The 14,647-nt window shown below is 38.2% G+C and overlaps 1 protein-coding gene across 1 annotated transcript in view; it reads right to left on the reverse strand.

Moving 5' to 3' along the window:
• The window catches only part of LOC126502276 (phospholipid-transporting ATPase ABCA3-like), a 114,815-nt gene that overhangs the window by 33,336 nt on the left and 66,832 nt on the right, over nt 1-14,647 (reverse strand). Inside the window, exons 18-20 of the mRNA XM_050143146.1 lie at nt 12,513-12,810; nt 6,499-6,745; nt 6,154-6,358 (exon numbers count right to left, since the gene is read on the reverse strand). Of these exons, the coding sequence (XP_049999103.1) occupies nt 6,154-6,358; nt 6,499-6,745; nt 12,513-12,810 (750 nt within the window). The remainder of the gene's footprint in view (nt 1-6,153; nt 6,359-6,498; nt 6,746-12,512; nt 12,811-14,647) is intronic.

Here is a 14,647-nt window from a genome sequence, read left to right on the forward strand (position 1 = left end):
CAAATGATCAAGACCTAAGTGTGAAACCAGAAACACTGAAATTGCTAGTAGAAACCCAGGGTAGTGCCTTCCATGTATAGGTGTAGAAAAGTACTTTCTGAACAGGACTTCATTTGCCCTAGAATTTTGGCATGTGAGTCTTTGTAAAACTAAACTTTAAAAACTTTTATAAAAAAGCTTTATAAAACTAAAAAAAAATCTGCCTAGCTAAAGAAACAGTAAGGTGATTTCTTAGAAAATTGTTAATCAATCTACTTCAAGACCCAGCTATATCAATTTTAGACATATACCCAAAGGATGTGCAATCATATATCAAGGGAACTTGTTCAACTATGTTCACAAGAGCCTTATTCATAATATCCAGAACCTGGAAACAAACTAGATGCCCCTCAATTGAAGAATGGATAAAGAAAATGTGGTACATTTACACAATTGAGTACTACTCAGCTGTAAAAAATGGTGACCTCATGAAATTTGCAGGCAAATGGATGGAAATAGAAAAAAAAATCATTCTGAGTGAGGTAACCCAGACCCAGGAAGACAAACATGGTATGAACTTACTTATAGGTGGTTATTAAGAATAAAGTATAGGATAATCAACCTACAATCCACAGCCCCAGAGAGGTTAGATAACAAGGAGAGTCCAAAAAGGTATGCATGGATTTCCCTGGGAAGGGGAAGTAGAAAAGTTCTCCTGAGTAAACTAGGCACAGCAGTTTGGGGGGATGGAGAAATGGGAGGGTTAGGTGTGGTAGGGGGATTGGAAGCAGGATGGAAGTGAAGAGTAACAAAAGAGATGTCTTGATGGGGGCACATTTTGGGGTTAGGGAGAAATCTGGGGTCAGAGAAACAACAGGAACCCACAGGATGACTGTAGTGATGAGGTGAGCAGGCCTACTTTTCGTCCCGCCCGCTCTTGCACGGCTAGCTTATGCCCAGAAATAATAGCACACAAATTGTATTCTTTTTTTAACATTTTTTTTAATTTTTATTTATTATGTATACAGCGTTCTGTCTGCACACCAGAAGAGGGCACCAGATCTCATTACAGGTGGTTGTGAGCCACCATGTGGTTGCTGGGAATTGAACTCAGGACCTCAGGAAGAGTAGTCAGTGCTCTTAACCTCTGAGCCATCTCTCCAGCCCCCAAATTGTATTCTTTTAAACATTGCCTGGGCCATTAGTTTCAGCCTCTTATTGGCTAACTCTTACACCTTGATTAACCCATTTCTAATAATCTGTGTAGCACCACGAGGTGGTGGCTTATGGGGAAAGATTCTAGCCTACATCAGTCTTGGGTCGAAGAATCATGGTGTCTGCCTCACTTCCTGTCTTCCCAGCATTCTGTTCTGTCTATTCTGCCCACCTAATATTCTGCCCTATTAAAAGGCCAAGGCAGTCTCTTTATTAACCAATGAAAGTAACATATAGACAGATGACATTCCTACATCAGATGACCCCAATTAAGATTTGTAGCAATGACGGTGAGGGTGCCTGAACTGGCCATCTACTCAGCAGATTGGTGACTTCCCTAATTACCATCAGAGATACTATATCCAGTAACTGGTGGAAGGAGAGGCAAGGATCCACAGACAAGCACCACATTGAGCTCCAAGAGTCTTGCAGAAGAAAGGGAGGAGGGATTGTACCAGCCAGGGGGATCATGATGGGAGAACCCACAGAGACAGCTGACCTGAGTTTGTGGGAGTCGTGGATGCTGGATCAATGGTCAGGGAGCCTGAATGGGATCGACCGAGGCTCTCTGCACATGTGTGCCAACCGCTGTGTGACAATCATGCAGCTTGATCTCTTAGTAAGGCTTCTAACAGTGAAAGCAGGACATCTCCCTGGGACTTAGTTGGCTTTTGATAACACATTCCCCATGCTGGATTACCTGGTTTCACCTTGACCTAAGGGGAGGATCTAGGTCCTGCCTCAACTTGATGTGCCATGCTTTGTGCAAGCCCATGGGAGGTCTGTCCCCTTCTGAATGGAGATGGAGGAGTGGATGGGGAGGGGGTAGATGAGAATGGAGTGGGGATAGGAGGAACAGAAGGAGGGGAAACTGGTTGGTATGTAAAATAAATGAAAAAAGTTATTATTTATTTTTTTTTAAAGAAATGATCAGGTGAAGAGGAAACCCAGAGAGTAGAAAAGAATCTTTGTCAGCTGTACATTCAACAAAGGATTAATACCAAGAAAATATAAATAACTCAAAAAAAAAACCCCAGAGCCAAAAACCACAACCCAGACAAATCATCCAAATAAAGAAAACAAAACAAACACAAAACAACAAACAAACAAAAAAACCCTCAAACAACCCTTAAAAATGGCTAAGTAATATCTCACAGAAATTTCATCATCTCCATTAATTAGGGAAATGCAACTCAAAATGACTTTAGATTTCTTCTTACCTCAGTCAGAATGGCAAGGACTGCTGGAGGGGATGTGGGGAGAACCAAACCCTCATCCACTGTTGGAGGGATTGCGAACTGTTTGAGAAATTGGTGGAAAACCAAAAACTAAAAAAAAGAAAAAAAATCTCCCTATGACCTAACAACAGCAGTCCTGAAGGACTCGCTGTCTATGACCTAGCTACAGCAGTCCTGAAGGACTCGCTATCTTATTTCACATTTACTTGCTAAGCCATGTTCAATGCTGTTCTATTCACAACAGCTAGGAAATAGAAACAACCTATATGTCTTAAAACTGATGAATAGGTAAAGAAATTGTGTTACATACAGACTACAGAATACTATACAGCTGTAAGGAAAAAGGGAATTTGTAGGTTAAATGGATGGAACTAGAAAGTATTACATTGTATGAGGCAAACCAGAAACAGAAAGATAAATCTTATACGTTCTCTCTCATTTGAAGTTCATAGTTCCAAATACTTATATATTAATATATAACCTGTAGTAACTACAGAAACCAGGAAAGTAAAATTGGACAACTGTTTAGTGTGGGAGGATAGAGAGAGGAATAGGAGGGCACAAGTTATCTAAAGGGTGAAGTGGGAAAATAGGAGCTCTAATTAGGCAAGAGGGAGATACAGACGAAAGAGGATAAAATAAAAGTAAGGATATTTTGTTAAATATAACTTTTTTATTTAAACTATTTTTAAAATATACATAGTTAAAAAAAAATCTCATCTGGGCTGACAATAGTCCCTCCTATAGCCATAGACCACCTATCAAAGTCCCTAACACTAGGCATGAGAAAACCCTTTTTGAGTTGTTGGCTCAGGCTGTCCAAGAGACTCCTAAAACATTATATAACTTATTGCTATTGCCATTGGTTCTAATCCCCCTTCAGATATGGAAGGTGTGTCCCTATTCCCAAAGACATCATGCACTTCAGACACAAGGTCCAGAGGTGCTGAACTGGATCTGACCCAGTGCTCTTCCCTGATGACTAGCTTTTATTTACCATAAGGTATCCAAAGGAGGGAAGGAACCAGTAGTTTTACCCAGCTATCACACCTAAGAACTGCAACGTCGACCAGATTAGCAAGCATACCTTGGTGGTAAGCAAGAGCTCTTTAATTACATTTAAGACCCACTCAACAAGAAGGATAACTAGGGCTGTTGCACAGAGAAACCTTTTCTCAAAACAAACAAAAAAGAAGGCAATCTTACCTTATGCTGGGAACCTACCCAACTACTCAAGGTTAGTGAAGTCATGGATCTTCAACAGCCACCAGCATAAAAGTAACTGCACTCTAAATGTTTGTCGTTTATAAATGTAGTCCTAACCCCTCACCAAGGAAACTCTCCAACAGATAGAGACAATTATAGAAAACCACAATTAATCAAAATGTAGAATGTGGAGCCCAGTCCCAAATGATACAACGTTTCTCACGCAGTTAAAGCTCAGGGATCACTTTGAAAGGAATGGAAATATTGTTAAGAGACCGAGGAACAGGGAGTTTGCTGTGAGATTGTGTCTCCTACTAATGTCAGAAGCCATAAACCCACAAATTCTTACTATCATGAATGCCTAAACATGTGTTGAATAAGGACATACTAATAGACATCCTAAAGTGGATGTAGGGAAAGCTCAGGAGGCCTTATCCCTAGACAAAGAACTACAGACTACCAAGGGATGCTAAGAGTGAGAGAATTAGTCTTCCCCAGGGAAGAGAATGCTAATCTGTTATCCAATACCAAATGGTCAGTCCTAAAAACATAGGTACATAAGTAACAGTATACAGACCAAGAGGGTTGTATTTATGTATTTAGGAATACAGACAGACAGACAGATAGGCAGACACACGTACATGCACATATACATCAACAATAAAAGGAAAAAAGAGGCCATTGAATCTGTAAGACAGTAAGAGGGAATATATGGGAAAGTTTCAAGGGAGGAAAGAGAAGGGGGAATTGACATTAATTATAATCTCAAGAATTAAAAAGGAGCTAACTGTGAATATGGCAACAGAAATAAACTGAACATACTTTTCAGAATGACTCTGAATATGCGTGACAATGGGTTTAAGAGTAACTCTGAAGTTCTGACTGTCCTAGGTGGTTAAAAGTAGAGCAGTAACTTCTCTGAGCCTCAGTTTTCTGTCTATAAATATGATGGGTCATGTCAAATGTTTGCGGTGTTACATAAAGACAAACATGAGAAATAACATTGGTCATTAGCCATACATAGTAATATTGGTATAAATGTTGAAAATATATGCTTCTGTTTATATCTTGCTTTTTATCTTCCACTCAGGAAATAATATAAGTATGTCAGCCAAGTTTTAAGAACCACAACAAAAGTAATACCTAAGCACTAAGCATGGACATGAAAAGATTCAAGTTCAATTGATTTTAGATTAAATTTTTCAATTAATTTATAGTGTGTGGGCATGTAGACATCAGAGGACAACTTGCAGGAGCCAGCTCTCTCATTCCACTATGCAGGTCCTGGAGATTGAACTAAGATCACCAGGGTTGACAGCTTCTGCTGTCATATTGCATAGAGGAGAGATTATAAAGTTAGGTAGCAGACCCGAATTAGTGAAAGATTTGAAAATAGATCCTCAACAAGATGGTGAGCTTCTCTTGCCCATGTCTATTGGACATGAACTATGTACCAGAGACTGGCATTGGCAATAGTAGCTAGCCTTGCATATAAAAAAAAAAGTGCTCCTCTTTCCACCTTGAGCCTTCTCTGTGTAACACACAGAACACACACTATTTGTTTCTCATATAATCACTCCTCCTGGACTCTGGTGCTCATGAGTCTCTTATAGCTGTTAAGGCCCTGAGTCATCTTCAGAAACATTCTTGGACTATAAATATGAATGATATAAATAAATATGAATCTTCTTGTGGGAACCAAACTGATATTTTTTTCAAAAATTATAATCGCCAGTTGGTAATTCATAGTTCACCTTTCCTAATGGTAGTTGGTATTCTTTCTACTATTCTATTTTCAGTTCTGTGTCAACAGAAACAGTAAATGTTGTGGGGGTTGAGACAATGTATTATTTACAGTATTTGTCTTCCACACCTTCTATTTAGAAAGGGATTAACTTATTTTATTCATATCTCATTCCTCTCAACTATGTAGTCTTTGCATCCTGTTTACTCAAAAGACGTAAAGAAAATAATGGTTGCTATGGTTTACTAGTGAATAAAATAATTACATTAAGAGATGGCATAATTCTTGCATACATACTCTCCAGACCACATTCTCAGTGTTTCAAAATGACTGCCAAGTCAAAACGCATTCTTCTTTGGTGATCATCCTTGATAAACATGGACTGTAAGTGTGGAGGATGAACAGTAATAGAAGCTGGCCTTAAATCCTGAGTCTAAACTATGTCGTTCAGAGAGGACTGAGCAGGCATTGGCCTAGTTGTAATTAGCTTATCAGTGCAAGTTAACAGGTTTTAGAGCAGATTTTGACAAGGGCATATTGTTAAACAAATATATGGCAGGAAATGATTCTCCTCAGTGAAAGAATCTGAGGCAGTATGTTTGTGGGTTTTTTTTTTTTTTTTTTGAGGGTCTATAGTAAATCTCTGACATGGTAAGCCAAAGTAGTTTCAGATTACTTGACTACTTTCATTTTAGGATACAATCATTTGAGTAGAAATTAGTATGGACAACAGAAGGAAAAAGACTTGATGCAACTGCAGCTAATACTCACCAGTAGTACACAGGAGGGGATGGAGAAGAAGATGAGGTCACACAACAAGGCAGAGAGCCAGTACGTGAGCACACACACACCACTCAGGAACTGGATGTCCTTGGCTTGACTGATCCTTTCAGTCACTGTCTGGAGACTAAAGGTCCCCACCACCACAGAAATGCCAAAAGCCAAACACTGTACTATTTGTAATCCACTTATAGGCCTACAAAAGATGAAATAAAATATGAAATAAGCTATGAGATATAGGTAGGAAATACTGGCATTAGCTGTTTTTCAAATGTGTACGGTCAAACAGCAAAGGTATGATAAGACTCAATTTCAGAAAAGAAAAATCATACATACACTTTGTTAGGACCATTATAAGGGTGAGGCTGAGGTTTATTGAAGACAGTGATGGAAGCATTAGGTCCAGAAAGGGTCATAAAAAGAATGTTGTCTAATACTGCCAGGGATATTGCAGGTGAATGGTATGCCTCATTATTGAAGAAAACAGTGAGCACTGTTTTGTTTTTCTCAACTTTAATAGAAAGTGCAATAATGCAGAAGTTAAGACACTCTTTACTTCCCAATATGTAATCATTTATATCACCTAGGATAAAACAGAAAATGTCAGTGAGCCATTCTAGGTAGTATATTGCCTAGAACCTGTATTGGAAAGGAAGGATAAAAAAGTCGTGGGTTTTTATTTTTCCACTTAACATTTTGTTTCCCAAATTCTAACAATGGATTTTTAAAAAAGAATTTCACAGTATCATTAATCCTTACAATAATCTCACTGTATAATTCACAAACCAAACCACAGATTAAGAATATAACATTTTTTTGAGACAATTCCTGGCTATCTGGGAACTCACTATGTAGACTACGCTGGTCTCAAACTCATAGATATCCACCTGCCTCTTCTCCCCAGGTGCTGGGATTAAAGCTGTGCACCACTATTTTTCCAGCTTCTTTATGTAGGCATTTAGTGCTATGAACTTTCATCTTAACAATGCTGTTATTGTGTCCCATAAATTTGGTTATGTTGTGTAGTTATTTTCATTGAATTTTAAGAAGTCTTTAATTTCTCCCTTGACCCATTGATGATTCAGGTGATCATTGTTTAATTTCCATGTGTTTGTAGGCTTTCTGGAATTAGTATTGCTCTTGAATTCTAGTTTTAAGTCATGGTGATCTGATAATTACTTGGGATTATTCCAATTTTTCATCCCAATCTGTTGAGGTTTGTTTTGTTAGTGAGTATGTGGTCAATTTTTGAGAAGGTTCCATGAGGTGCTGAGAAGAATGTATACTCTTTTCAGTTTGAATGGAATATTCTATAAATGTCTGTTAAGTCCATTTGAGTCATAACATCTGCTAGTTCCCTTATTTCTCTGTTAATTTTTTGTCTGACTGACCTGTCCAGTTGTAAGAGTGGAGTGAAGTCTCCCACTATTAGTGTGTGGGGTTTAACATATGATTTAAGCTTTAATAGTGTTTCTTTTACAGATGAGGATGCCCTTGTGTTTGGGGAATAGATGTTCAGTACTGAGATTTTCTTTTGATGGATCTTTCCTGTGACTCATATGAAATGTCCTTCTTTGTCTCTTTGGATTGATTTTAGTTTGAAGTCTATTTTGTGAGATATTAGGATAGCTACACCAGCTTGTTTCTTAGGTTCACCTGATTGGAAATTTTTTCCCAACTCTTTACTCTGAGGCAATGTCTGTTTTTGAGGTTGAGGTGTGTTTCTTGTATGTAGCAGAAGGATGGATTCTGTTTTTGTATCCAATCTGTTAGCCTGTGTCTTTTTATAGGTGAGTTGAGTCCACTTATATTAAGGGATATTAATGACCAGTGATTGCTATCTCCTGTTAATTTAATTTTCATTGTTGGTGATGTTAAATTGTGTGTTTTCCCCCTTCTCTGGTATTTGCTCCTGTGAGATCATCAATTGTCTGTGTTTTTGTTGATGTAGCCAACTTTTTTGGATTGGAGTTTTCTTTCTAGTACTTTGTGTAGGGCTAGGTTTGCGGCTAGGTATTGGTTAAATCTGGTATTGTCATGGAATATCTTTTTTTGTCCTTCTATGGTAATTGAAAGTTTTGCTGGGTATAGCAGTCTGGGCTGACATCCATGGTCTCTTAATGTCTGCATAACGCTTGACCATGACTTTCTGGCTTTCATTGTCTCCAGTGAGAAGTCAGCTGTAATTCTGATAGTTCTGCCTTTATATGTTTCTTGGCCTTTTTCCTTTGTAGCTCTTAATAATCTTTCTTTCTTCTGTATGTTTAGTGTTTTAATTATTATGTGGTGAGGGGACTTTTTTTGATCCAGTCTGTTTGGTGTTCTGTACACTTCTTGTATCTTTGTAGGCATATCTTTCTTTAGGTTGGGAAAGTCTTCTATGATTTTGTTGAATATATTTCCTGTGCTTTTGAGTTGAACTTCTTCTATACCTATTATTCTTAGGTTTGGTCGTTTCATGGTGTCCTATATTTTTGGATATATTGTGTTAAGCTTTGTTAGATTTAATGTTTTCTTTGACTGCTGAGTTTATTTCCTCTATTGTATCTTCAGTGCTTGCGATTTTTCTCTTCCATATCTTGTATTCTGCTATTTATATTTGAATTTGTGGCTCCTGATTATTTTCTCATGATTTCTGTTTCTATAATTCCCACACCTTGTATTTTATTATTGTCTCTATTCAAGTCTTGAATAGTTTCTTTCATATGTTTGATTGTTTTTTTCTTGGTTTTCTTTAAGGGATTTACTGATGTTTTCCAGTTTTGTGGGTTTTTTTGTCTTTTCCTCCATTTCTTTGAGGGAATTTCTCATTTCCTCTTTAAGAGTCTCAAACATTCTCCTGAAGTTATTTTTTAGGTCATTTTCTTTTGCTTCATCTATATTTGGTTGTTCAAGTCTTGCTGTTGTAGGGTCTCTAGATTTTACTGGTGTCATGTTGCTTTGTGGTGTTGCATGTGTTCTTACTTTGTCTACTCATCTTTTCCTCTAATTGGTGTGGTCAGGGCTGTATGTAATTCTGGTGATTAATCTTCTAAGTGCCAGTGGATCCAAGGCTCAAATGGTTGTCCCTCATGGTACAGTCAGTGCCATGGTTCTAGTTACCCATTGGTCATTCTGTGTTACTGGAGGTCACTCAGTACTCCCGGGGTTTGCTCCTCTCCTGTGGAGTTTTCTGTCTGAGGCCGGCTCTGGTCTAGGTTGCTGTCTCAGAACTGTTTCTGTAAATGTCCCTGGTCTGGATCTGCTCCTGTGGAGGTCCCTGGGTTGGGGTTGGTCCTACAAAGGTCTCTGGCTCCCATCTACTCTCTTGGAGGTCCCAGACTCATGGCCAGACCCACAGAGGTTCTGACTCAGGTCTACTCCCTCGGAGGTCCCAGATTCATGCCCAGACTACAATGGTCTCTGGCTCTGGCCTACTTGCTCAGCAGTTGCTCCTCTATATCTGCTCCTATGGAGTTTGCGTACCAGGCCTGCTCTAGCCCAACTCACTGGCTGAGTCCTGATCCTGTGGAGTCTGCTGCCTCAGGCCTGCTCTTTCCTGCTTGTTTCTTAGTTCCATTTGATTGGAAATATTTTCCCAACCCTTTACTCTGAGGTAATTTCTGTCTTTGAGTTTTGAGTTTGTTTCTTGTATAAAGCAGTAGGATGGATCCTATTTTTTATTTTATTTTTTACCATTCAATTAGTCTGTGTCTTTTAAAAGATGTATTGAGTCCAGCTATATAAGATATATTAATAACAAGTGATTGTTAATTTCTGTTAATTTTTTTGTGGTAGTGTTTGTGTGTTTCAATTTTTGGGGGTTTGCTGGTGTGAGGTTATCTGTTGCCTGTGTTTATGTGGATGCAGTTAGTTTCCTTGGGTTGGAGTTTTACTTCTAGTATTTCTTTAGGGATGAGTCTGTGGATAGGTATTGTTTAAATCTAGTTTTTTCATGGAATATCTTGTTTTCTCTATTGGTAGTGACTGATAGCTTTGCTGGAGCAGTCTGGGCTTGCATTTGTGGTCTCTTAGTGTCTGCAGAACTTCTGTCCAGGACCTTCCAGCTTTCATCATTTCTACTGAATACTCAGGTGTAATTCTGATAGGTTTACCTTTGTAAGTAACTTGGCCTTTTTCCTTTGCATCTCTTAATATTCTTTCTTTATTATGTATGTTTAATGTTTTGATTATTATACAGTAAGGGGATTATTTTTTTGGTTCAGTCCTTTTGGTGTTCTGTAAGCTTCTTGTACTTTCATAGGGATATCCTTCTTTAGGCTAGGAAAGTTTTCTTCTATGATCTTGTTGAATATACTTTCTGTACCTTTGAGCTGCAGTTTTTCTCCTTCTTCTATCTCTATTATTCGTAGGTTTGGTCTTTTCATGGTGTCCCAGATTTCCTGGATGTATTGTGTTAAGAATTTGTTGGATTTAATGTTTTCTCTGACTGATGAATCTATTTCCTCTATAGTATCTTCAATATTTGAGTTCTCTCTTCCATCTCTTGGATTCTGTTGCTTATGCTAACTTTGTAGTTCCTGTTCATTTACCCAGATTGTCCATATCCAGAATTTCCTCAGTTTGTGTTTTCTTTATTGCCTGTATTTCAGTCTGCAAGTCTTCAGCTGTTTGAACTGTTTACCTCACCTGTTTGATTGCTTTTCTTGGTTTTGATTTATTAATTTCTTCCAATTTTTTGTTTGTCTTTTCCTCCAGTTCTTTAAGGAAAATTTTCCGTTCTTCTTTAAAAGTCTCCATCATCCTCATGAAGTTACATTTAAAATCATTTTCTTCTGCTTCTTCTGGGTTAGGATGACCAAGTCTGCCTGTTGTATAACCACTGGGTTCTGGTGTTACCATGTTGCTTTTCAGGTTGTTGAATGTATTCTTGCATTGGTGCCTACCCATCTCTTCCTCCAATTGATGCTGGCGTGTTTTTGCCTCTTGGTTCAATCCTTGCAATTGGTGTCTGTGTCTTTGGGAAAGTGTTCTTGGTCTGCTTTATACTGTCGCTGTCTGTGTCTCAGAGAGCCACTGAGGTCTCTCTTGGTCCACTCTCTTGGCCTGCTCCCTTGGTCTGCTCACTTGGTTCATTTTCTTGGTCCACTCTGTGTAGTTGTAACCTGTGTTTCAGAGTTCCTCTCTTGGTCCTCTGTGCAGGTGCAGCCTGTGTTTCAGAGTTCCTCTGAGGTAGTAGGGGATAGGAAGGCCTCGGGGCAGAGTGGGACTTCACTATTCTCTTTTTTTTTTTTTTTTAAAAAAATGTTTCTCCTTATTTGTTTAGTAACCTACGAGGACCAACTCTGTAAATATTTTCCTATATCCTGTATAGTGTATACTCACTGATTTCTGTTAGATTTAATAAATAATTCTTGCAGTTATCTTTATGCCTGGCTCCTACTGGTCAACCCTGTGTCTTCTTTTTTATAGCTTCAAGGCCACTGGTGGCTTTTGTTGACTTTTATTGAGTCAGTGAGAGTGGTTAAAAGGGCTAACCCTCAGCTATAGTGCTATAAATCTTATTCTTACAGAGACCCCACAATTTTCTTTGAATAGTCATACTCTAGTTTGTTATGTGCTTTTGGTTAATGCCCAGTGTTTTAAAATGCTTGACATAAAAAATTGCTTACTCAAAGTTCATATTTGTCATAGACTCGGTCTTATTCTTGTTACATAGCAAAGATATTGAACAAGGTAGCTAAGCTCATTTTTAGCACTGCCAAAGATAACATAGAGAACACATGCAGTTACGGTTCTTACCAAGGGTACATGTTGAAGTAATTACCTATATCATTTTCAGGAATTGGTTATGAAGCCATTGATTTATAGGATGACTAATATAAAAAAGGACAGCTTTCATACAGAGGAATCAGTAACTTATTCTGTGAGAGCTCTGGAAGAAATCAGTAGTCTTTCAACGAGAATAAAACATCCAATGCTGCCGGATGGTCGTGGTGCATGCCTTTAATCCTAGCACTGGGGAGGCAGAGGCAGGCAGCTCTTTGTGAGTTCACGGCCAACCTGGTCTACAAGAGCTATTTCCATGTCAGGCACCAAAGCTACAAAAAATTAAAAAAAAAAAAAAAAACCAAACAAAAAATCGAACACTAAATGTCACAGCAGTACCATAGTTTCATCTTTCTTATCCTTATAAAGGGTGATGCAATTAGCAGAGACACATACAGAAAAAAAATCTCCATGAATAACTAACTTTTGTCGGTAGGTGTCTTGAAGTTTACCTTTGGCCTCTGATTTAGCTGCCTCTATGATACCAATGACTAGTAGAATGACAAAAAAAATGGGTAGTTAAATACCAGAGTTAAATCCATTGCAAATGACAAGTAAGTCTTTATAGAGTAGAATCTTACCTCTTATTTTTCTTAAGTTTTGATTCTTTGACTGTAGAAAAATCTTAAGGTTCTTTTTGAGATTCAGAGCCAAATCAGAATCCCCTGAAATTGAGTAAGGAACAATGGTTCTACCATAGTGACTCAAATCCAATTCCCTTTCAGGTAAATCATTATCATCTAAGTGCAGAGATAATAAGAGATATGTAGTGACAACCATAATTACTATCATCTGTAGTAACATCAGCTTCCAGTTGCGCCACATGAAGAGTGCTCTTTTTATAAACATGGAACAAAACTGCTGGCGGTAAAGCGGAAACTATAAAGAGAAAGAAAAAATAATATTTTGATGATTAGAGATTTGAGGATACTCATGATGAAATCCATTCATCATACTTTAAAAATTTATGATGCAAAAATATGTGCATAAGATATAACACAAATGAATTTTAGTTAACTCCTGTAAAAACAAAGCAAATAGTTTATTTATTCACTATTTTAAGAGTATCAATACCTGGTTTCTCATTAGAGTAAAACTCTTAAGATCATTTTCTTTCATGAAAAGGAGGGCAGTTCTAGACTCAAACTCTTACATATGCAAGGCAGGTACTTTATCACTGAGTTATACCCATAATCTCAATACTTTATTAGCATTTTAAGAGTTTTTGATTAAAAATGGAAAATGTGGGATTTCCCCTCTGTATGCTGTGATTATTATTAATGAATAAAAATATTGCTTTAGACCTATAGCAGGGCAGAACTTAGGTAGGTGGGGAAAACTAAACTGAATGCTGAGAGAAGAAAGGTGGAGTCAAGAAGAAGCCATGTAGCTCCACCAGAGATGGATGCTGGAACTTTACCCAGTAAGTCACTGCCACGTGGCAATACAGAAATGAATAGAAATGGGTTAAATTAAGATGTAAGACTTAGCAAATAAAAAGCTAGAGATAATGGGTCAAGCAGTGATTTAAATAATATGGTTTCTGTGTAATTATTTCAGGTCTGGGTGGCCGGGACGAACAAGCAGCCTCATCCAACAAATTGGCGTGCCAACGTGGGTAACCACATCTACAGAAAAACCTGAGAAAGCTTAAAAAAGGAATTCTAGACACAGAAGAACAGAGTTAAGCATGGCTTCTTGGTAGCCAGAATTTTGCTGGCAGTGTGTGCTGCAGTTCCTTTAAAAGAGGTCTTCCTGATTCAGCAATAGCAAAAGCCGCATAAGTTTAAAATGCAGGATTTCTGGGCTGTGCTGCCAGTGCAAACTCTGACTCTTTCAGGAGGCTGATAATTTAAATGAGGTTTGTGAGCAGAGTCCTACAACTGCTTAATGGCTCGACATAGACTTGCTGCAAACTTAAAACTAAGGCAATGTGCACAGCTTGCAGAAGAGGTGAACAAACTTCCACCATGTTGGATAGTGTGGAGCAAGCAGGAAGTACTATATATAATCTAGTAATGCTCCAGCTTCCAAGTTTTCAAGAAGCGCTTAGCATTTTAAGAAGTGCTCCTGCAAAGTAAAGAATTAAAGATACACAATAGGACAGATTCAGATATAAAAGACCTCTAAATGAGTCACAGTATTGGATAAATGTTCATAGGCTTGGGTGAGAAGAAAAAGAGTATGGACAGTTATAAAAGTAAATAAATGGTTTTAAAAAATAAAACAAAGTCTTTAAAGAGGCAGAGTACAGAAAAAGTAATACAGTACAAATAAATAAGCCATGTAAAAATGGAATATACACGAGTCTGAATTATGTATGTTGTGTTTTCTTTGAAATTTTTGTCTGTGAAGGAGCTAAGTCACCAACCAACATATATACTTTAAAGGTATCTTGACTTCAGAATTTGAGCCTAAGGATATGATGCTTTGGAAAAGAGGTTCTTCTTTTGTTTCCACAGAGGATGAGAACCTGTGGATTCATTCCAGGCTAATGTGGTTTGATGGACCAAGAGCCCCTGAAAGGTCGCCTTGAGTACCCCTCAAAAATTACTTCACCCATTGCACGTATTGGCTTTGTGGGAGCCTAGGCAGTTTGGATGCTCACCTTACTAGACCTGGATGGAGGTGGGTGGTCCTTGGACTTCCCACAGGGCAGAGAACCCTGATGGCTCTTTGGGCTGACGAGGGAGGGGGACTTGATTGGGGGAGGGGG

The sequence above is a fragment of the Alexandromys fortis genome, unplaced genomic scaffold, assembly GCF_014885135.2.
Source record: "Alexandromys fortis isolate MF-2015 unplaced genomic scaffold, M_Fortis_MF-2015_v1.1 scaffold_45, whole genome shotgun sequence".
NCBI lineage: Eukaryota > Metazoa > Chordata > Mammalia > Rodentia > Cricetidae > Alexandromys > Alexandromys fortis.